The sequence below is a fragment of the Equus asinus genome, chromosome 3 (genome assembly GCF_041296235.1).
Source record: "Equus asinus isolate D_3611 breed Donkey chromosome 3, EquAss-T2T_v2, whole genome shotgun sequence".
Taxonomy (NCBI): Eukaryota; Metazoa; Chordata; class Mammalia; order Perissodactyla; family Equidae; genus Equus; species Equus asinus.
Genome location: NC_091792.1, coordinates 6,998,719 through 7,022,881, shown reverse-complemented (window position 1 = coordinate 7,022,881; position 24,163 = coordinate 6,998,719). Strand labels below are relative to the sequence as shown.

At 37.1% G+C, this 24,163-nt stretch overlaps 1 protein-coding gene across 3 annotated transcripts in view; it reads right to left on the bottom strand.

The window, feature by feature from the left end:
- The window catches only part of AP1AR (adaptor related protein complex 1 associated regulatory protein), a 33,438-nt gene that overhangs the window by 4,164 nt on the left and 5,111 nt on the right, over nucleotides 1-24,163 (bottom strand). Inside the window, exons 2-9 of one of the 3 annotated variants that reach the window (XM_014840050.3) lie at nucleotides 13,027-13,075; nucleotides 11,472-11,498; nucleotides 8,786-8,811; nucleotides 5,566-5,662; nucleotides 4,295-4,393; nucleotides 2,320-2,378; nucleotides 1,584-1,657; nucleotides 422-550 (exon numbers count right to left, since the gene is read on the bottom strand). In XM_014840050.3, the coding sequence (XP_014695536.1) occupies nucleotides 422-550; nucleotides 1,584-1,657; nucleotides 2,320-2,378; nucleotides 4,295-4,393; nucleotides 5,566-5,662; nucleotides 8,786-8,811; nucleotides 11,472-11,498; nucleotides 13,027-13,075 (560 nt within the window). The remainder of the gene's footprint in view (nucleotides 1-421; nucleotides 551-1,583; nucleotides 1,658-2,319; nucleotides 2,379-4,294; nucleotides 4,394-5,565; nucleotides 5,663-8,785; nucleotides 8,812-11,471; nucleotides 11,499-13,026; nucleotides 13,076-24,163) is intronic. The other 2 variants (XM_070504586.1, XM_014840051.3) reach the window with 2 other exon arrangements.

Sequence of the window (24,163 nt, the reverse complement as noted above, 5' to 3'; positions counted from 1 at the left end):
CCCCCCAGTACATAGTTGTATATTTTTGTTGTGGGTCCTTCTAGTTGTGGCATGTGGGAAGCCACCTCAGCGTGGCCTGACAAGTGGTGCCATGTCCACGCCCAGGATCTGAACCAGCGAAACCCTGGGCTGTCAAAGCAGAGAGCACGAACTTAACCACTTGGCTACAGAGCCAGCCCCATCATTCAATTTTTAAATCTCCAAAAACATTAAGAACTAAGCAACTTTCTAAACAATTTATCAACAAATGATAATCACTAATATAATAAGAGTCTAAGAAATTTTTATGCTGATTTTTCAAGGCCTTCCAGTCATTTCAGTTTAAATAAAGTAAAATACCAAGTAGATTTCTAGAAATTAACAAAGATTGAATTAAATTAGGTATTAAATTAACTCAGGTAAAATTGTGAATATGAAATACCTTCTTCATCTTCCCACTCTAGATCTAAGGATGTGCTGTCATCATTTCCACTAGTTGATTTAGTTTTGGTCATCAAATCACAACTGCTTTCTGTATTTGGTGTCAAAACTGTAGCATCTGATGAAAGTCCTACAATATACACCAAATACAATTAAATGTGGCCATCTGTACTCTTTTACCACAAACATTTATTTTGCAGTAATTGTCTCTCTCCAGATATTATTATTCCCTTTAACATCCTAAGAAACAATTATTGAAATCATTACATTACTAAGTTTCTGTTAGGAACAGTATGAAGGGCTTTTTTTCCTTTCTTTCGTTTTAATTTTTTTGTCATCTAGCACAGTAAACATGCAAATTTAAATGAATTATAAACTTCTCAAATATGATGAACTCTAGGTAATATATTTTTTTTTTTTTAAAGATTTTATTTTTTCCTTTTTCTCCCCAAAGCCCCCCGGTACATAGTTGTGTATTCTTCGTTGTGGGTTCTTCTAGTTGTGGCATGTGGGACGCTGCCTCAGCGTGGTCTGATGAGCAGTGCCATGTCTGCGCCCAGGATTCGAACTAAAGAAACACTGGGCCGCCTGCAGCGGAGCGCGCGAACTTAACCACTCAGCCACGGGGCCAGCCCCGTCTAGGTAATATTTTTAATAGTCAATTTCAAAGAGGGACAAAAGAACAAATGAAAAAATAAAAATGATAAAACAAATAAAGAGCAATCTGTATTTTCAAAAGGAACCACAACTATACTTCCATTACTGGAAAGCATAGGAGTTTTGACTCTAGAAACTTGGAGAACAACATTTTAATCTTATAAATCAGTTTGTAATAAGTAAATTAAGTACACTTTTGTACTATTTCCTCCCATCTTCTCTTTTTGTGGGAGGGGAAAGGTGGGTTCAGAAGAGAAATGGAAAAAGGAGTGCTTGACTCCCTCTACGGATCTACAGAAATAGCCTGAGATTTTTCTTTGCTCCAACTCCTTTTAAAAAAGGAAAGATAAAATTGTATAATTATGGACTAGTTAATGGCCTATCTGGGCAACACGAATTGAAGGGTAGGAAGTTCTTCTATAGAAACAGAGCCAGGATCTCCAATTATCTGTTTCACGTAGCATAAAGTAAACTTAAAACCTACACAGATATTTTAAAAGACTTACTACTACTTCGAAAAACTTCGTACTGTGACTTTATATTTCTCAAACAAGATTCAAAGTCGTCTTCTGGTCCCGAACTGTAATAAAAGTGAAATAAATTTTTTATATATTCACAGTAGATGCAACATAATGCACGCTTAAGTTAATGAAGGCATTTTGGCTTGAAGGTCTATCCAACACAAATTCATAATCACTGTACAACTGAATAATCTAATGAAAATAGGTCTTAATTTTCTTAATGCTAACCGTAAACTAAAAACAGTAAGATTTTGCTTAATGTTGAAGTCAAAATCCAAAGCTCAGCCATAAGCCCAACTTCACAATTTACCATAATGACGCATGAATGAGGTTCTCTGAGTGAGCAGGAAACACTCGTGGAAAGGTGACATCTGAAATGTGTCTTCCCCAAAATGATCACGCATAACTTTATAAAACAAGAGAGGGGCTAAGGCAACCACAAAGGACCCGGGCATAAACAATGTATCAAGGCATTCAGTGTGCTGCTGCATGATCTTCTATATGGAAGATGTGGCCACTCTTAAAAATGCAGTAAAGTCAATTCAAATACATGATCACTTTCCAACATAAAGAAAGCAAATGTGCTCAGTATTCTTACAAGACAATGTCTTTGAAAAGCAGTACTATTTTAGGGAACATGAATGTGGATACGTGTACAAACATCCAGGTGACCTGTGTTCTCTTTGGAAATAACGTTTTCTACCACAAAGGGAGGGTTTACCTTTGATAGTCTCCATTGCTTGAAGGGTGGTATCGCTGCACAACTCTCTGCCTTTCTTGCTTTGGAAACATAAGGCAATACAAAATCACTCTGTTATAAAATTATATTTTTTAAAACCATTCATGCAACACTGAAAAGGATTTTTTTCTAGTTTCTAGAAAAATAAAACTTAAAAAGTTATTCTATTTTAGTCTTTTTCCTTAAATGCATCACTGCTCCCTTCTATATCCTCTAATTATGAGTAGAATTTCTCAGTTTCTGATCCTTAAGCGGTCAGAATATTCATACTGTTACTAAAAATAACTTTTAAAACAAATATATATTGGTGTACTCAACATTCATATTACACCTAAGAACTTCTAATAACTGGAAAGATGAGGGGCAAGAAAGAAATAGCTAAAAACAGTAAATGAAGTTCTATTCTGGGTGAAATAAGTAGCAAGAAAACGAAAGATCTAGAAGACCTGGATGAGTTAATTCAGAAATAACAAAAACAAAGGATTCAGAAGACTCTGTCAGAGTTATGGCTCTGACAGTTATTAGCTGTGTGTCCCTGCATGTCCTTCACTTTCTGTTTCTTCATCTGTAAACTACAGATGGCTGTAATACTAATACTGCCCCAGCAAACCCACGGCGCTATTGGGAAAACCAAATGTATGTACAGGTATCTGAGTATCTTTGTGGTTAGTGTATGTTGTATACACTTGTTATGTGTTCCTATACCAATATTTAGTCAGGGAAGAAAAAACTCAAGAGAACTCAAACAGATGCTGCATATGGAATGCTTCTGGTCTTTAAAAGGTGAGCAGAAGAGAATTTATTATAGTAAAAAGAGGTGTCTAAATTATACCCAGAAAAATATTATTTCTTAGTAGAAGGTGAGTTAATTTTAAACTTTCCCACTATTTAGAACTTACTATAAAAAAAAAAGATACTCCCCATATAATCTAATTAATCTGCTGAAATACCAAAAAGAGAGAGAGAGAGATAAAGGGCACAGGTCACATTAGAAATCACACAGCAATATAATACACACGGTTTTTCAGTTTCTCTAAGTTACAACAATTACTATGTGACATGATCAGTTAACACTACCGTGGCGAGTTCACACAGGCCAAATACGGAGGGAGATACTAAGCAGGATACTGGCTAAGCAATCCTGTGCCTGAACTCTGGCTCCGCCATTTATTAGCTGTAGGATCAAGCAAGTTACTTAACATCTCTGTCGCTTGGTTTTCTCATCTACAAAATGGGGATTAAAAACACAACCTATCTCCTAGGACTGCTGTGAGGATTAAGTAAGGTAAAACATGTGAACTACTTAGAACAGTTCCTGACGCTTAGCCAGGGCTCCAGAAATGTCTATTATTAACAGCTGTATGGTATTATGGTAATACAATATGAGCATATGGCACGAAAGATATGATAAATGTGTTGCCTTCTCTGATAATATGCCAAAGATTTCTCAAGACTCAACCTCCCAATCTCTTAAAGACACAAGAATAAAGAAAAGAAAAATACACTATTTCTATGGAGCAAAATTGCCCGGCTTACCAATTCTAGCAAGTACAAGGAATTCTAGCAGTTCAAGGAACTGTTAAAACAAAAACTCAAAAATGCTACAGAAATTATATTTAAAGGCTGGTTTTGCAATGTTTCCATCTAAGAATATATTTATTTTCCCAAAAGAAGTCTGGGTTTTGGAAAACTAAATTTCATCTTTGGGATAAACAAGAATTAGCTTCTGCTAAATTAAAGCTAAACAGCATTCAGTATCAAGCACATGATTTGATGTTATTTCTGGCTATGAAAGACCAACTAATTTGCCTTTAAAATTCCTAAGAATATATGCATCAATACATTAGTGGTTAAACAAGAAGCCCTTGATTTTAGGGGGAAAAAAGTGCCAACTAAGCTTTGTCGGAAAGAATCAGGAGAAGAGCAGCCCTGACGTGCGCGGGGGCCTCTCCCTCACCTCCAAGAGCTTTCGCTGCTTTGCTGCCCTGGCTGCTTCACGCTGTGCAGCGTATAAAGCTTCTTCTTCTAGTCTTAACTTCTCCTCTTGTAAGGCTAACTGTGCATGAACAAAACAATAAGGATTAACAAAAATCAGAACCTGTCTAACTGCTCTAAAAATAAAATGTCTCTATTTATAAAATAAAAAATAAATTATTAAAAAAATGATCTCTACAAAGCATAACAGAATTTGAAATTTTTGTGATATCTCGTTTCAATTTCTCTTTTTACAAAATAATTCAAATGATATCAAATATATTACAGAATTTTTCAGAAGCTGTAGTAGCCTCTAATTTGCATAAAGATAAAACTGTTTCTTTCTTTAGAATATGCAATGACCTTCATTCTCAACAATTGTTCCAATGCCTATCACCCTGACAAGTTTAATGGTTTTGGTTCTGATAACTCCAAGGTCTTTAAAACTAAGGCCAATCATGTCACCGTCCACCACAGTGCAGGAAGCTTTCACAAAGTCCACACCTCATTGATGCACATGTCCTGAATTTTACTATCAGGCTATTAAAAAATTACTTTACAAGTACTTTACATTTGAGTTCTTGCCATTCACTACAGCATCCAAAATGCTTTACTGATAATCTATTGTATATCAAATCAAACTGAAAAATCAAATTTCAACACAATTTTTTTCTTTAGCCTAATATTAGCATCTTTTGTGTAGCTTAAGTTAATGCTATTGAAATCACTAATTGGTACTAAATAGACTATTTTTAAATGTATAATGGAATATGAATGATTCTATTTAGTTTAGTAAATAGCAAAACTGTAATTACAGGCCATTTCCATAAATATATTAAAATAAATATAACACTTATGATCATTAGAAGTACCTGATTCACTTACTAAGAATAAATAAATGCAAGACAAACAAAAAGACAAAAAAAATACTTATTGTGAAATAGAGTAATTTTTTAAAGTTGGTTTTAAACACAAAGGTGGATCTATCTTGTCAGAGTCCCTACTTGTGAATTAAAAAATTATTTTTATAATATGCATTATCTTTATTTTGGGGCAGCATCTCATTTCTGATAAATTAAAACAAGTTATAATAGGGTGGAATAACTTTTTGACTTTTAAATCATTTCCATCTGTATATATCTAACTATAAGTCCAATGACTGATCATATGCAATATATTATTTAATGACAACTTTCCCCTATAAACAGAGGTTTTATGATAACATATATGTAAGCAACATAAAAGACTATTTACCTCTTTTTGAATTTTCATATCAAGATCTTTCTGTTTTTCAGCAATAGAATCATAATGCCTCTCTCTCAGGTCAACAATTTCTTCCTCAGTAAGAGGCCTTACAGTGAAAAATGAGGGAGAAAAAGAAAGAAAATAAAAAAAAACTTCTGATGAATCCAAGTCCAAATAAAACACTCATAAAACCAGTGAAATTCTGAAATTTTACTGTAAAAAATGTATTAAAGCAATCTGATGCTATAATATCAATTGTGAGAGTGAAAGAGCATACATTCTAACATGATATAATTTGGGATATAAGTTGAATAAGATGATGTATTCCCAGCGTATTTTTTAGCACTACAACTTTTAAGAAATGTGGACTGCATTTACCTTCACTTTGGCTCTGCTTCAGCCATCTGACCATATCCCAAAACGTTCATCATAAAATAAAAACTTCAGTAAGCTACACTGCCATCCCAGCCCTCACACCCTCTGGGACCCTCAATGCTCATTCCCACTATTTATCCTGCTCAGTCACTCTGGCCACCCCAGGCCCTTGATCCTTTCCTTTCCTCCCAGTCTATCCATCCTGATCCTCTCCTGGCCTCACTTCACCTAAACTAACGTGGACACCATGGCAAACCTGAAGTATTTTCTTATCAATATACTCCCTTTCTTGCACTCCTATCAATAAGTCTTACTCACTCTCTGACCTTGGATCATTTCTGTGATTAGCCCTTTCTGCTGAGAGCTGCTAGAGAAAATCCAACATCTATTTGGCCCTCAGGCCCCAGCAATAACCCTGTACTTATACATGGGCAACTCCCTCTCACATCCTATGTTAACTACTTCGAAACCTTCACATACTCCTTAAGTTCCTCATTTGAACTTTTCCCTTAGAAGTTAAATTCTCCCCACTTTGAGATATGGGGAGCATCAAACATCAATTCCCTCAACTTCCTGCCACTCCTCCTCCCACGTGAGTCTGCCCTTCCTCTTCTTCCCTCTGCCCTCTAAAGAGGTGGCGTTCCTTAACTCGTTCAAGGCCACCTGCTACACTGATACTCTTGATTCATTCACCAGTGATGCCACCTTCCCTCCGCCACTCCAGAGAGTTCTCTGGGATATTGCTCCATCACTTAGCACCTCTCTTTCATCTTTAGCCTAGGATTCACCTCTCTTCCATGTGAAGTAAGAAGGGAAGAAAGGAAAGAAAGAAAAAAGGAAGAAGGAAACATTTTCATTCGACCTATATCTATCTCTAGCTACCGCTCCCTCTCTCCTCGTTTCAGCCAAAATTCCTGAAAATTAAACACATATTGATAGCACATCTAGCACTTACTATGTGTCAGGCTTTCTTGTGGGTGCTTTACATATATTAACTAACGTCAGTCCTCACATCACCCCTATAAGGTAGGTATAGAGATCATACATATGAGGGAAATAAGCTGAAGACAGATTATGCCCAAGTCACTTAGTTCCTAGGCGGCAGAGCTAGAATTTGAACCCAAGTAGACCAGCTCCTTAATCTTAACTACTGTGCTTCTTCGACCTTCTGTGTCCTTACCTCCCATTCTCTACTCAACTCACAGCAGTCCACCTCCACTTTCATCGCTCTAATAACTCTAGCAAAGGTAAGTGATGGCTTCTATGTTGCCAAACACAATAGACAGTTTTAAGTCCTTATCGTATTCAGCTTCATGTGACAGTGCTGACCATCCCCTCCATTCCGTCTGTCTGCCCACCTCCTTCCTTGGCTTTCCATGCTCTCCTGGTTCTTTTTGTCCATTGCCTCTTGGCTGTTTTCCTCCTGTTTCCCAACCTCAGGCAGGTGATCTTGATAATTATCATGGTTTTAACCAGATCCGTGTAAGCTAACGTCTCCTACTTCTGCTCCTCTAGCCCTAACTTCTGCCTAGGGCTTTTGCTTTCTTTCTTTCTTTTTTTTGGTCTTTTGAGATATAACTTACATAAAACAAAATACAAATTTTAAGTGTTCAGTTCATTAAGTTTTGACAACTATACACTCATGTAACTGCCACCCAAAGCAAGATACAAAGCATTTCCATCACTCCACAAAGTCCCCCTCTGCCTCCTTCCAGGCAGTTCTCCCACTTTGTTCATGCCATTTCTTCTATCTGGAATGCTCTCCTCCTCTGGATAGTTACCACTTACCAATCCTTCAAGTATCAACCCAGGTGCATCTCCTTAAAGAAGTCTACCTGGACATACCTCCTCTTACACATTTTGGGCAAAGGGTTTCTCCTCTAGGTTTTCCTTGTGTGTTTATAACTGCTATTTAATCGCTTTTCCCACCTCACATTGAAATTATCATCTCCACGGACTATCTCCCATACCAGGATATTCTTTCTTCTAATGTAGAGAACCACGTCTGCTTTTTTTTTTTTTTTAAGATTTTATTTTTCCTTGTTCCTCCCCAAAGCCCCCTGGCACACAGTTGTATATTTTCAGTTGTGGGTCCTTCCAGCCATGGCATGTGGGACGCCACCACAGCACAGCCCAATGAGCGGTGCCATGTCCATGCCCAGGACTCGAACTGGCGAAACCCTGGGCTGCTGAAGCAGAGAGCATAAACCCAACCACTCGGCCATGGGGCTGGCCCCTCATGTCTGCTTTTTAAATCCCAGCATTCAGCACAGTGCCTGGCCACATGAGAGTTGTTTAATAAATCTTTGCTAAACTAAGAAAGGTAAAGAACATACATTGAAAATATGAAACAGTATACGAAAATATTCTCTTGATATTAAGAACTCTCTTTTGACTTAGATGGTTCTTTTTCAAGTAGCTCATGTAATTTAAAAAAATATAAAGAGGCTGCTTAAATAAATTAAGAGTGTCAAGGTTCTAGTTACTATTGAAAGATAAAAAATGTTATTAGTAAAACAAGTTTTAGAATGTCATAAGGAAGGAAAAGGGAGATAATGTTTAAAAAATTCAAGGAAATGTATTTATCAATATTAAATTTTTTTTAAAAAACTAAAAATACATAAAAACTTAGGTTCAACAGGAAGAACCTAGGCACTTATGTACATTAAATTCTTCAATGTTTGAAACAATCTTTGGAGATATGTTATTATTTGCCTCAGTCTTAGAGAAAGAGAAAACTAAGGTCCTGATGTTTAATGCCTCAAAGCAAGCAAATGACGGAGCCTGGACTCTCAGAGGGCTTCTTATAGTTCACATAGAAGTTGTTTTGTTCTTTTTTAAAAAATGGTCTTACCTATGACTGCTTCCTGGGCTTTCCCCCTGTACAAAAATTAATTAAACAATTAAAGAAATTTCATTAGCTGAATTCTATTTAAGGCAAGCCAATAAAATTATTTAATCACAATATTTTCTGCTTATCTCTTTTTATCATGGTAAACAAATTTCATTATTAAAAGTGTTTTAAACAAAACGCCTTAAAATTTTACTATTTCTCCAAGGCAAAATTTAGTTTAACATCTGGCTTAACTATATAACAACTAATTGCTGGACATTTCTTAATTTTTTCTAACAAATATGTATTCTATACGAAATGACCTTTTGGGGTCAGGAGGTACTAGACAACATATTCTCTATGCCCTCATCATTTACAGTTGATCCTTGTTATTTGCAGATTCCCTATTTGCAAATTCACCTATGATCTCAAATTTATTTGTAACATCAACACCAATACTCCCTGTACTTCTGTGGTCATTCTCAGACTTGCGGAGAGCACCAGAAAATTTGAGTTGCCCAATAGGTACAGTCCCAGCTGAGGGAGAACACAGTAAGGCTCTGCCTGCTCGTTTCAGCTCTCGTGCTGCATCCTCGTCACAGTCTATTTAGCACCAGGTCTTCTGCATTTGTGTGCTCTTTTCTTGGTAATTTCACTGTTTAAAATGACCTCCATGTGTAGTGCTGTCTAATGTTCCTAATCCGAAGAATGTTGTGATGTGCCTTATACAGAAAATACGTGTTAGATAAACTTCGTTCAGGCATGAATTATAGGCTGTTGACTGTAAGTTCAAACTTAACAAATCAGTAATATATATTAAAATAAGGTGTCAAACAGAAACGTGAAGCAAGGTTATCTACTGATCGGTTGACAAACATGTTGTGACCAGAAGCTCACAGGAACCTAACTCTGTATTTCCCCAAGGAGCAATGTTCTGGTAGTCACTAATTCAGCATTCACTGCAATTTTATAGAACTTAACTACCACAAATAAGAAGAAGCAACTGTGTTTGTTTTCTTTCACAGGGTGATGAAATTACCTACAGTTTTTTCCTCCAAAGCAAACCATAACTACTTTCAAGACTAATTTGGATTTAGACATCTTTCTTACACATTTAAGCTATTCACATCTGATAGTTAAAATATATGACTAAGTAACAACAGGAATAAAATTCCAAACGGCCCAAAAGAATGTAGGAAATAGCACTACAAAACAGGATGATGTCCAACTAAAACAAATATGAAATATGATATGAGTGGGAAAGACTGGTTAGCAAAAACAAAAACAAAAAACTCAAACAAACAAAAAGCACCTTAGGAAAACACATGAAACCACAAATTCTTTTAAAAAGCAGATGATGCTGGGAGAAAGAACTCTTACATTTAGTACTTGTCAGAAACTTAAAAAATATCATGTTAAGCATTTGCTTACACTTGTTTTAAGAAATACATGGAATTAAAGTGACCTTTAAAAAGGGAAAGAAACTAGGTTCTATGAAACGTTAAAATATTTGGGAGAAATTTTACTGGGAAAACAAAAGGCTAAGAGTTTCCCAAATGTGTCCTACCAGATGGTAATAAATATGTATTACTAGTTTCAAAAAGAATTTATACCCAAATTAATTTGGAAATGCTTGGTTGAACAAGTTTAAGTAATTTTCTTTAAAAGTTTCTTTAATAGTTCTTCTCAGAACTGTTAAATATGCTAATTTACACTCAGACTAGTATTGTGTACTTTGCACAAACTCATATAATTAGTTGAGTGAAGTTGGAAATTAACATATAAACTAAAAGTCTTTGAACTATATCAGTGCATAAGAAATATACACCACATTTCCATAATTCTAAAAAGTACTTTTTTTTTTTCATATTTTAACATTTCTGTACTTGGGATGCATCTTAAAATTGATTAAGGGGCCAGCCCGGTGGTGCAGCGGTTAAGTGCACACGTTCTGCTTCGGGGGCCCCGGGGTTCGCCAGTTCGGATCCTGAGTGCAGACATGGCACCACTTCGCAAAGCCATGCTGTGGTAGGCGTCCCACATATAAAGCAGAGGAAGATGGGCATGGATGTTAGCTCAGGGCCAGTCTTCCTCAGCAAAAAGAGGAGGATTGGCAGCAGCTGTTAGCTCAGGGCTAACCTTCCTCAAAAATAAAAAAATAAAAATATGGTTAAAAAATTGAGTTTTAGATGAGATTAAATACAAAAAGCCAACACAAGGAATAACTGATAAAAAAGATAAATGGGTAGTCAAAAGTGATTGTAGAATAAACATGTATAAATTCTACCTTCAGAAATCTATGAAAACTATGGTTAAAGAATGGGTCTGCTCTGGATTGCTCAGGAATTTTACCTACCTAATGGCAAATGGTTAGAAATATCCCTTTTTAAATGCTATAGAATTCTATAAAATGCTTAAAAAACCTGCTATATCTATCTCTCTGATATAATATATGTAACTGATATATGCAACTATCTATAGTATACTATATATGTATATAGTATTATAAATGTTTACAGCAGAAAATTCTGAATTATGTACTAAAATAAATTAGTAAAAGAAGAAAATGGTAAGGGACTGAAAAGTAAAAACAAAAACCAAAGAATAAAAGTTCTAAAATAGAAGATAATAAAATAAAAATTTTAAAAACAGTTGTTAGAACTAATGAGAACGAATACAGGTTTTGCACTACTGTGGAAATACTTACCTCATCACTTTCTACTAGATTCTCAAACTGAAAGAACAAGAAAGTAAGTGTTAGGGAGAATATTTGTCTAAGGCACATATCTCACAAAAAATTGTCACTTTTTCACTTCAAAAATAAAATATCTTTATATTTTTAAGATAAGTCGTGTCTTTTTCAACATTAGTTCATTTGATATATTCAACAGTCCAAAAGATAGCCAAGACAAGCATATAATTTATGACTTTATATGAAAAAGAAAAATTAAAGCAATTTTCTACATAAATAAGAAATTTATAAACTAAAACTTTCACCTGATTGAATATTTCTTATGGTGTTTCAAACCGACACTGCCGGAATTTTCCACTTCACTTGTGTTCAGAACAAATTACTTAATGTCATAAGAGGAAAATTACTCAAGAAACAGGGACTGAAAAGATACCCAAATAAGAATTTCTCTCATAATGTTTATATTTATTCATCTATTCATTCATATAACTATTTACTGAAAATCTACGAGATGGTAGCTGCTACTGCTGAGAGTCTTTCTAGAGATACGTGAACAATTTAATCATAACATGATGAATGCTATTATGCCAAATGACAGAATGAAAGTCATTGCTATTATTAAAATATTTGTATTTTAAATATAAATAATTTGATAACCACTTGACAGAAAGGAAACTGTTTTATTGTTAATATTGTTTTGTTGTTTAAAAATGGAGAAAACAATGAATCCAAAAGGTTTAGAAAATACAAGAACCTAAAGAGATGACTTAAAACTGTCTAAACTTATTATCTTGAACTTATTTTTTGTATTGGTTTGTGATTTTTTTTAAAACTAATTCCTAGTTTACATGCTTCCTTGTTTCATAGAGAAGGCAAGGAAGCAGGTGTTCAAGTTTGAAGGCACACAGCAGAGGACTGGATTTAGGTCCTGCCACTTACAGGTTGTGGAATACAGCCCAGCTTCTTCACCTGTCTAAGCCTCCAATTCTCACCCGTAAAATGAGGTGACTGCCACCTATTCACTAGAATCGTCACAAGAATCACGTGCAGTGACATTCATCAACTGTGTGTGGGAGCAGCTGGTACACAGTAGGGACTGAGTGAATGGCAGAGTCTATTACTGTCTTTTACGTAGAAAGAACAAGCAACTCAGTGATTCATCCGGCGCAGCTGCTTAAAATCAACCTGCTGCTCTGATTCAGCTACCTCTGCATCGGGGCAGGCCAGCCACCTGTCTCTAGAATCACTGCTTACTGAACCACGACCGATGGAAGAGCACGCTCTCCCTGGGTTGTGTAGGATGGAAAAAAAGACGAAACAAAAAACAAAAATACCACTTCATAAGCGGAAATAGCAATTCTATTAGAAAAATAGGACCTTAATCTTCTGCAAACTTCTCCCTATTCACCCCTCCCCACACCACCCCAATTCTTTCCCTCTTTACTAGCAGCAATAATATTGAAATATAAATAGTCCATACTAAATTTAGGTCCTGATCCTTCCCCCTTAATAAAAAACAAAGTTGTTCCTGAAGGTACTTTTATCCAATCAGATTCATGACTCTACTTACCTCTATGGTTAAGTGCTCACCTCTTGAGCATGTTCTAAAATACCTGGATCTGGGGAGAAAAATAACTTTAAAAATCACAATTAATTCATTTTTTCCCCTTCTTCTTCTTCTCCTCCCCAAAGCCCCCCAGTACACAGTTGTATATTCTAGTTATAGGTCTTTCTAGTTCTGCTATGTGGGATGCTGCCTCAGCCTGGCCTGATGAGCAGTGCCATGTCCGTGCCCAGGATCCGAACCAGAGAAACCCTGGGCCGCCCAAGCGGAGCATGCGAACTTAACCACCTGGCCTTGGGGCAGCCCCCACAATTAATTCTAAAACTGAGTTAATATAGTGGCATTAAAAACATTTCCTCAAGAGCAACTTTAAATTCTCTAACATATAGTATCTTACATTTATAAAAAGGAACCATCAATACAAATAGTCCAGATTTTTAAACTTAGTTATGAGCTTAAAAGTTTAGTCAACAAAAATTTCTATTAGTGCTACTATTTACTAAACCTGTAGTATGACTTTGTTATATTTACTACAGAGAGAAAAATACAATTAAGTTTTAAAATGTATTATTATTTTTACTGTATCAAGAAAAATATCTTGTTAAAATACTGATGTCTTAAATAATGTATAAAGAGTATGTTCTGAATTTTGTTAAACATGCAAAACAACAAAAATCTAAAAATATATATTCCAATATGCTAAGAGTAGTTCTCTCAAGATGGTGGGATCCCATGTGTTTATACAAAGTTAGGTGCTTTTTGTTCTCTTTCCATGCCCACACAAATGAAAGAAAAAGAAAAACCATATACACATCAACCAAATAATCCATTACATTAATTTTCCCAACTAGGGCCAAATATTGACTTGAAATTTATCTCCACAATGTATACATGTATCAAGTCACCATGATGTACACTTTAAATACCTTACAGTTTTGCCAACTATACTTCAATAAAGCTGAAATAAAAAAATTTAATCACTTTTCCATTCCTACTAGTGAAACTTACATGTACTCAAATAAGCACCTGTTTTTTTATATATGCTCCAAAGATATATCCATACTCTGCGAAAGATGGTATAGGACAGAGACAAACTCCTTTACTACTGGAGATACCAGGAGATTCTAAGACTCACTTATAATGTGGTTCCTGTTATGGCTGCCTAAATAGATGGAGGAGAGGACTCCCCATCCCTGATGGGATCCAAAATCACACTGAGAGTTCCTAACGTGTCAGATTTCTTGGAGAGAAAGCACTCCCTCAAGAGCTGGGAAGAATCCCGGGGTTAGGATGGGTCAAAATACTCCGTGAGTATCAGGTGATATGCGAGTGTGGAGGGGGCAGATGGTTCAGTAAAAGAGAGTGCTATATTACCATGAATAAATTTTTATTATCATAAACAATAAAAAGAGCAATGAAATTATAGGTGCTATTTTTCCTGGTATAATCTTTCTTGGCTAATGGATGCAAAGCAGTTTTACTGCCCATTAAGAGATCACTGGGGCACTGACGATGCCTCGAGCAGAGGCAGTAGAGGGTGAAAAGTGCAGGCTCTCAAATACAACCAGAAGCAGCTCAGAACAAAGTAACCAAAGCCTCACCCAAATAAGAGATCATTGCTAAGAAACAGAGGACTTGGTATTGTTGTTCCATAATCTAAGAGTTCATGGAACATATTCAGTATAAACAAAATACCCTGAATTCTCTAAGCATCTAGGGCTCCCATTTTTATATTTTCCCCGTTTCTCACACAACAAAAATGAGTTGAGCCTTCCAGCAGCCCTGCGTCCTGTCATTAGGATTCATGCTTAAAGTGCTATATGCTCTCACCCTGCAACCATCACTCTCTTCCCTCAATGAAGAATCTGTCTCTGATGAATTTACTTCCCCTTGCAGGTATAACTGAATAATGTAAATAAAGTTCAGGAATACTAAGTATCTCAGTACAAGCCATCAGTGTGACTTCACTGCTGAAGCAAAGCCTAAAGCTAAGTGGTACACTGTCCAAACCAAGGGAAGCAATTGGTGCACTACACTTATATTCAAGAGCAGAGCACTGCGTTCTGTGCCAACTATACACAGATACACAGCTAACTTTAGTAGGTGGTCAAGGTGCTGGCTCTTGGTAATGTCTCCCATTTCTGTCCCCTCTATACATACCTACCAGCAGTGAGGACAATCATGCTCTTGCATGACTCCGACTCCCTGATTATCTCATTATCTGACCAAGACCACAGCCATCCCCCAGACCTCATTTGATTGGTGCAGGGTATACGGAAACTGACCAGAGAGGGACAATATCCTCCTGAGAGCTCCACAGAGCTGCCAGGGGTTTCTGAATCTATATTCACAAAGCACCTCCATCCCATTATTCTGCATTCACAGTGAAAGAATGTCCTTACCTGAAGATACAAGCACTATATAGTTCCTGGACAGTTATAGTTCTTGTTTTCACTTGCTAAATTTGCCTTTTGGTTTTCTTTCTTTTTTTTCTGCTTTTTCCCCCCAAATCCCCCCAGTATATAGTTGTATATTGTTTTAGTTGTGGGTCCTTCTAGTTGTGGCATGTGGGACACTGCCTCAATGTGACCTGATGAGCGGTGCCATGTCCACTCCCAGGATCCGAAAAGGCAAAACCCTGGGCCACTGAAGCGTAGCGCATGAACTCAGCCACTTGGCCATGGGGCCTGCCCCTGCCTTTTGGTTTCCTATATCCAATTCAATAAGACTGAGGGCGAGAGCCTGGGACAAGGTGAAATCACCATGTGGTTGTTCAGACTAAACTACTGTGAATCAATGGGACAACAAAACTAGCCACAGGAAAAATCACAGGACTGTCTCATTCCAGTCTCCCACGTTCTGTGCAGTAACATTCCATAACGGTATACACATCCTGGTTGAGAATATTTTCTTCAAGAACGAAGTTTTAGTTGTGTGTAAGGGAGCACCACTAAAAAAGAGCAGAAGAAAACAAGATAAAGAGAAATTGAATCATAGTATAAAACTAGCAACTTGGTACCAAGTACTTAAAGTACATTTTCAACAACCTTCAATAAAAGTTAAATCTTAGAAGGAAGGATAAAAAACAAAATCACTAAAAGCAGCAATGTCTATTGCAAAGGCCTGGCTCTTGATTACTGCTGCTTAGTTTAGAGAACTAACATTTTGCTTTCTTCAACTTGAAAAAAAAGGTCAAGATTTTATTGACATGAAGTTTCCAACTATATATGATACTACAAAAACCAAAGTATAACAACAAGCTATTACTATAATGGAGAGCAAAGAGAGACTCATTTACTGGGTACCTATAATGGGCTAGGGTTTGTTTTTTTTTTAGGAAGATTAGCCCTGAGCTAACATCTGCTGCCAATCCTCCTCTTTTCGCTGAGGAAGACTGGCCCTGAGCTAACATCCATGCTCATCTTCCTCTACTTTATATGTGGGATGCCTACCACAGCATGGCTTGCAAGCAGTGCCATGGCCGCACCCGGGATCCGAACCCGCGAACCCCGGGCCGCTGAAGTGGAATGTGCATACTTAACTGCTGTGCCACCAGGCTGGCCCCATGGACTAGGTTTTATATGTAGTATGAGCTTAATTTTTATATGTATCCTTTCCACAATAATCCTATGAGGTACTGTAATCTTATTGGATATCTGCATTGTCCAATATGATAGCCAGTAGCTGTGGCTACTGAGCACTTGAAATGTGGCTAGTCTGAATTGAGAAGGCTATTTCAAATACACACTGCATTTTTAAGACTTAGTACCAAATAAAAAGAATGTAAAATATCTGACTCCAATAACTAGGCTCTTTTCAACATATAACCATGATCAAACATAGATAAGTCTCTTTCAGGTCTTCCTCAATTCTTCCTCCCTCCAAGTTCAACAGAACCAGTTCTGCAGTTGGAAACACTGCTGTGCACCTTCCAACACTGTGGGTCCAGGTGGGAATTGAAGTGTGCTGATTTTATATGTAATGCTGCTTGCAATATATGCTTTAATATACTCTTAAAAGAAAAAATAAGTTTGTACTATTCATAAAGCATTTATTATATTATTCCTATAAAGTTTTTCACTAAATATTGGGGATAAATAAATCTGATGACACTTAAAATTAAAAGAAAATCTGGTTAACACTGTCATCATTAACTTCTTAAGAATCTAAGAATTGGGGCCGTCTCCGTGGCCGAGTGGTTAAGTTCGTGCGCTCCGCTGCGGCGGCCCAGGGTTCGGATCCTGGGCGCGGACATGGCACCACTCGTCAGGCCACATTGAGGCGGCGTCCCACAACTAGAAGGACCTGCAACTAAGATATACAACTATGTACCTGGGGGGTTTGGGAAATAAAGCAGAAAAAAAAAAAAAAAGATTGGCAACAGTTGCTAGCCCAGGTGCCAATCCTTAAAAAAAAAAAGGATGATTGGCAACAGATGTTAGCCTAGGTGCCAATCTTTAAAAAAAAAAAAAAAAAAAAGAATCTAAGAATAAAGGAGATTGGCCATCCTACATTTGTAGACCTATTGTTAGCATATAAGTGGGTCATACTATACAAAACTCCCAAAATTTACTAAAAACACCATAAAGTAAATCAGTACAGAACAATTTAAGATTTTTCTATTATATAAACATAATTGCTTACAAATAGGAAGCTAAGAACCACACTCGTTTCCATATTTGTAACATTTGACTAAAGGTATTGAACCTGAAATTAATCTTATTTATAAATGATAACGTAATTCAATGAAAAAACTCCCAAGTTCATATGGACCAGAGATACTCAGAGGAGTGAATGTTGGCGGCATTACAGAAAACATGAGAAAATGGCAACAGTAAATCCAGGGAGGCATCCATCGCCCACCCTTGGGCAAAAATCAATATAATTAATGTTATTATTACTGACAAGAGACTATACCTCTGACAGTAGAGATAAGAAAGAAAGAAAAGGTATGGGTCCCTGAACTGGACACCATACATAAAAATGCCTCCAATGATATGTGTTTAGTGCTAACAGCTGTTCTGGTAAAGCAGTCATTCTCAGACTTTGGCACATAACAATCACCTTGTTAAAAATGAAGATACTGACCACACCTCAGGTTGATTTACAGAGCCTGGGTATTACACACTGTTCTGCTCACCTATTTGTCTAGCCATGTGCCAATACAACAGGGTTTCAATAATTAGAATGTATTATCTGATAGGCAAGTTGCCTTCCTCAAAATTTGCAGGCCATCTTTGGTCCTTTGCTCTTCCATAAAAATTGTCGGAATTAGCTTGTCAAGTTTTAGTGGAATTGTTGGAATTGCACTGAATTGAGATCTTTCTATCCATGAAGACGATATTCTCCTCCATTTATTTTAGCTTTTCATTTTTAAATGCTGTTTTAGTCTAACACATCCATTATTGATTTAGTCCTAACTTCTTATATTTTTCATTGCTAATACAGACAGTAATTTTTAAAATATCTATTCTCTGTTGGTGTATAGGAATACAATAAAATTTTAATACAAATATTAGATAGCATTGCACATTAACAGATTGGAAAAATATCTGATAATACCAAGTGTTTGGAAGTAGAACAATGAAAATCCACTGTTGGTAAAAGTATGAACTGGTATAATTACTTTGAAAGTTTGACATTTTCTAGTAAATAAAAAGATGTGCATGAGCCATGACCTAGGAAGCCCACTCCTAGGTATATATACCTAAAGAATCTCCTGTAGGTGCCAGCCCTGTGGCCGAGTGGTTAAGGTTGCGTGCTCCACTTCTGCAGCCCAGGGTTTCGCCAGTTCGAATCCTGGGCACGGACATGGCATCATTCATCAAGCCATGCTGAGGTGGCATCCCACATGCCACAACTAGAAGGACTCACAACTAAAAATACACAACTATGTACCAGGGGGCTTTCGGGAGAAAAAGGAAAAATAAAATCTTAAAAAAAAAAAAAAAGAATCTCTTGTAGATGTGCACAAAGAGACATTGATAAGAATGTTAACTGAAGTTGTTTGTAAAAGCAAAATAACTCTAAATAATCTAAATGTTCATCAACACAAGAATAAATTAATTATGGCCTATTCACATAATGAAACACTACACAGGAGTAGAAATGAATGAGTCAGAGCTACCTGTATGAAAATGGGAATACTGAATGAATATTCCAGTTAAGAAGCACTACCCTAAATCAAAGACTTAATGTTCACTGTATTTAGAGTGACTACAGGGGAATAAACCCATCATTGTTTCCTTCAATTTAGAGGAGTAAACTTGAGTCCACAAAAGCAGCTGCTCCTGCAAGTGCCAGGAACCACGTGAATCCAAGAGAAATCAGTGGGGATAAATGCATAGAGAGTGAATACATGAATAATGTATGCAATTAATCTTGAGTCTAAGCAAGAAATGATGACAGCCTGCACTAGAGTGCTGTAAGAGAAATGGGTAGATTAAAAATGAGAGACGATGGGGAGGAGTGTCAGAATCCCAGTGGAGATGTCACAGTAAAGGAGGAGGAGTCAGGCTGGAGGTACAAGAGAAAAGTAAATGTGGCAAATCCAAGAAGGAAGACTTAAATGCCGGGGGTGAAAAGGCTAAAAGACAAAGTGAGGTGACAAGCCTGAAGAGTCCTCTAGGAACACACCAGGATCACATCAAAAAAAGCTGAGTTGTGAGGAAAATGGTTAAAGTCACATCACGTGTGCATTTTACTTTCAGGAACTTAGCCATATACCCTGGGGGAAGGAGGAGGTGAGAAATAACCATTCTATTCAAGAATGTGTGTATTCAGGTGTATTAATTGTGGTGAAAGTTGAGCTGCTGAAATAGTTCCACAAACAACGATTTAAAGAAAACAGAAGTCTATTTTCCCTCTTTCTAAACAGTCTAGATCTCCCCAGAGTCATCCATGGACATTCATTTACACATAATCCTTATGTCCCGAGAGCAGTCTCAAAGTGAGGTAAACTAAGTTGCCGTATATCCCTTCTACTACTGCTGCTGATGTGAAAGTGGACTCAAACATCGAAAGGATAGAAAAGAGGGAGGAAAGACAGGCTATCCACTCTGAGCAATGGGGCACGTAAAGGAATTTGGAAGTCTGAAAGTAATGTGGTATAAAAGTGGAGACTCTTGAGCATATATTTATCAGTGTTATCAAGGCAGATATCAAGACGATCTTTTATTAAGGATAAAACCAGTTTCATCAAGAATAGACTGAAAATGCAGTATTTTATGCTTCTCTATGTTATTTTGCATAGCAGGTAAATACTCTTTTATACCAAAGTGACTTAAGTCAAAGACAAATGAAAAATTCCCACAAATCCTACAATGGAGTTTTCCTTTTCTTCATATTCTTCTGTATAATATTTGTTAAAATTAAACAGGAAAGTCTTTTCCTATATCTTCTGTTTGACATTATAAATAAATGACGAAGAATCATGGTAAATTGTTCCAAAGTCTATTAAAAATTAAAAGCTTCCCAAGACTCTTTTTCTGAACAAAAATTGGAAAGGTTACAAATCAGATGCCTGGCAAAAACTGTTACAGTGAAGATGACGGACACGTTGTTTTTCAATTAGCATCAAATACTTCAATGGAGCTCTAATCATTTAAATCTCAAAGGACGATCCATCAACAGATTTTCCAGGTAGAGATAGCATCAACATAGGTGGTAATAATAAAGTAATAATATTTACTATTTAATAAGCCCCTCCCTAATGAAGGCAAATTTAGTAAGAATGGATGTTCAGAAAATGTATTTTATACCTCAGAAGAAAAGAGACAAATCTTGCTAATTTATGTTAAAGACAGAAAACATGGGTTAAAAGAACAAGTCACTGCCCTTTAAGAGGAGCCTGATTTAGAGGAAACAGTAACTAGAAGGGATCTTAGAGGTCTTTTAGTTTTTATCATTCATCCTCTCAATCTGTGTGCAGCAACTGAAATTGTTGACCACCCACTTCTTTGAAACTGTCGCCACTTATACGTCTGTGATACTGAAGGTTCTAATTATTCTTACTTCCCTGGGTTATTGAATGACAGACACAGCTATGTATTTAAAATACAAAAGTGAATGTATTTTCCCAAGAGGCTTACAGTCTAACAGGAAAGACACACAGGTAAATTAACAACTACCATGCTCTGAGAAGGATATATTCAGATGAGGAGCATCAAAAATCAGCCAGAGGAGGAATCAGGCCCCCAAGTAGTGGAAAGGAATGTTTCAGGGAGCAGTGGGTAGCAAAGGCAAAGGGCAATGAAAAAATCAAGACCATATTCACTAATTCTGTCCACAAGTATTTACTGAACATCTACTACATACTAGGCATGCAGCTTGGAGCCGAGTATTCAACAGCAAGCAAAAACAGGTATGGACTCCTCCTTCCTTTACACTGACAGCAAAAGACAGACATTAACCAAATAATCCTACTATTTCAGGTATAATTATAACCTGAGGAAGTGCTGAGAAGAAAAGGAAGACGGTTTCTTTTCTTTCTTTTTTTTTTGTGGAAGATCAGCCCTGAGCTAACATCTGCTGCCAATCCTCCTCTTTTTACTGAGGAAGACTGGCCCTGAGCTAACATCCGTACCCATCTTCCTCTACTTTATATGTGCAACACCTACCACAGCATGGCTTGCCAAGAGGTGCCATGTCTGCACCCGGGATCCGAACCGGCAAACCCTGGGCCGCCGAAGCAGAATGTGTACACTTAACTGCTGTGCTACCGGGCCGGCCCCGGAAGACGGTTTCTTGATGGTATGAGGATTTATCCCTGAGGGTACGAGATGCTTTGGGAAGACTTCTGTAGGAAATAAACTTTGAGCTGGCATCCAGAAGATGAGTGAGTAGGAGTTGTCCAAGCAAAAAGGGAAGAAACGGAATCAAGTAAAGTATGACACAGATGAGACCAAAAAAAAAAAAGGAAGGCAAGGAATAGATAATGCAAGGCCTTGAAAGTTACATTAAAGATTTTGGTCAATATCTTAGAAGTACAGTAAACCAGTAAAAACTTTTAAGCTGTGTTTGTATCCTAGATTTGCATTTAAGATCACTCTGGCTCCAGAGTGCAGAATAAACTGACAAAGGTCAGGAACAGATATGGGGAGACCAGCTGGTAGTCTATCGACTCAGTCACAAATATTTATTGAGTGTCTACTATGTGGCAAGCAGTGTCAGGGCACTGGATATGTAGGAATACACAAATCAAAGTCCCTGACCTCATGAAATTCATACTCTATTGGGGGGAACAGACAAAAGACAAATAAACAAACACTCAGAGTCTATAGTCATGGAGTGGAAAGTGCTGTGAAGGAAAATAAAGTAGTGTCAGAAAATGGTGAATGAGGAGGAGTGCTATTTTAACACAGAGTACTGGAAATCTAGGCAAAAAATGACAGCTTGGACTAAGGTGGCAGTGGTTAGCGAAGTGATGGATTGAAAATCTATTTAGGAGACACAAAAAAATTAGGTTTTGGGGATGACTAGAAATGTGGGATGATGGGGAGTAGTGTCAAAGATACTCCTAGGTTAGTGACTATATGCACGCTGTTCTTTAAAGAAAATACAGTAGAAGAGTCGAGTCTAAGTTTGAAGAACTCCAACATTTAATGACTGAGGTGAAGAAAATGAGCATTCACAGGAAGATAGATCCATTTAAGGCCAATACCCAGGGAGGCAGATGGAAAATGTAGGGACTGTGAAGTCACAGGAGTTAAGGGAGATGTCAACAGCATCTAATGCTGCTAAAAGATCACGTACAGTAAGGATTAACAGTACCCACTGGATTAGGATGGATGTTTTAATGTTATGATGGTGGGGGAAGGAAGGGGAACAGTGACAGGGAGAGTGAACATTAGCTTGCTTTGAAGACTGAGCAAGAAGTGAGGAAGTGGAGATATCAATACTAGACAATTCTCTAAGTGTTAAAGGGAAAAGACAGGAGGTAGGGTAATAGCTGGAGGGAGATGCAGAGTCTACGTAAGGTTTAGTGTTTGTTTCTTTTTGGTTTTCAGATTAGAGAGGCACAAGCTCAAATGGGTATTGGCAAGAGGGGAGAGCTACAAATATAGAAGACCAAAGGATCTCTAATAAAGCGAGGAGGGTGTAGAGGTAGGAAAGATGTAGGAGCCATTCGGAAGTATCATCTACGGACCTGACAACCTGGATTTGGAGGTAAGTGAAAGGGGGGTGTAATATGATTCACAGGTTCACGACTTAGGTGACTATACACTGTCTTACTACTCACAAGGCAGGACACAAAGTAGTAGAAATGGCTTGGGCTTTAAAAAAGAGAAAAAAGAAGGAGGAAAGGGTTATAAGAAAGATGAGCTCAACTTTACAAACTGCATTTGAGGTTATGTTTGATACCCAAGTGGAAATACTTAGCAGGCAATTAGGTATTTCAGAGCTCAGACTGGGACAACTGAGCTCATTAGCATGCAAGCAGCAGTCAAGTCAGGTGTTTTCGTGCCATCACCCAGGGAAAGTACATTAAGGAAGGAAAATATATGAGGGAAGAAGAGAGAGGTTCAGAACAGAGCCCTGGGGAGTCTTAAGGGTGTAACACAGAATGTTCAAGAAACTCAAATCCATTTAAGTCTACTACTGTTTTCCTTCCTAACTTCTGAAATTTCAACAGAAACATCCTACACCTGTATATTTTTCAAAGCTGACAAACATGTAGAAAACTGAAATGAATCTCTCAATGACACTACTTATTACTATATTTTAGCAATATATATTGCGATAAAATATTTTTTAAATTCTTAGTGCTCTATATAGTATCTTTTTTTTTTTAAAAAAAAAGTAAGCTAACATAGAACTGGTAGGATGTGTGTTTATGTGAATGAGTGGTGTTTTTGCCAAAGTTAAGGAATTACCTAGAGACCAAAAAAAACATATAAGAGAATACACTGTTTTCTAGATCTTACAAGTTCATAAATAATATTCTCTGGCTATTCATTCAATAAACATGAGATACTGAGAGTGGAGAGAGGGAAAGATAAGACACAGTCCCTGACCTTGAGGATCTCTCAATCCATTTCATGGTATGTAGCAGGAGTCAGCAAACTATGGTCCAGGGGACAAATCTGGCTCAATGCTTGTTTCTGTAAGTCAAGTTTTATCGCAACAGTTACATCCATCCATT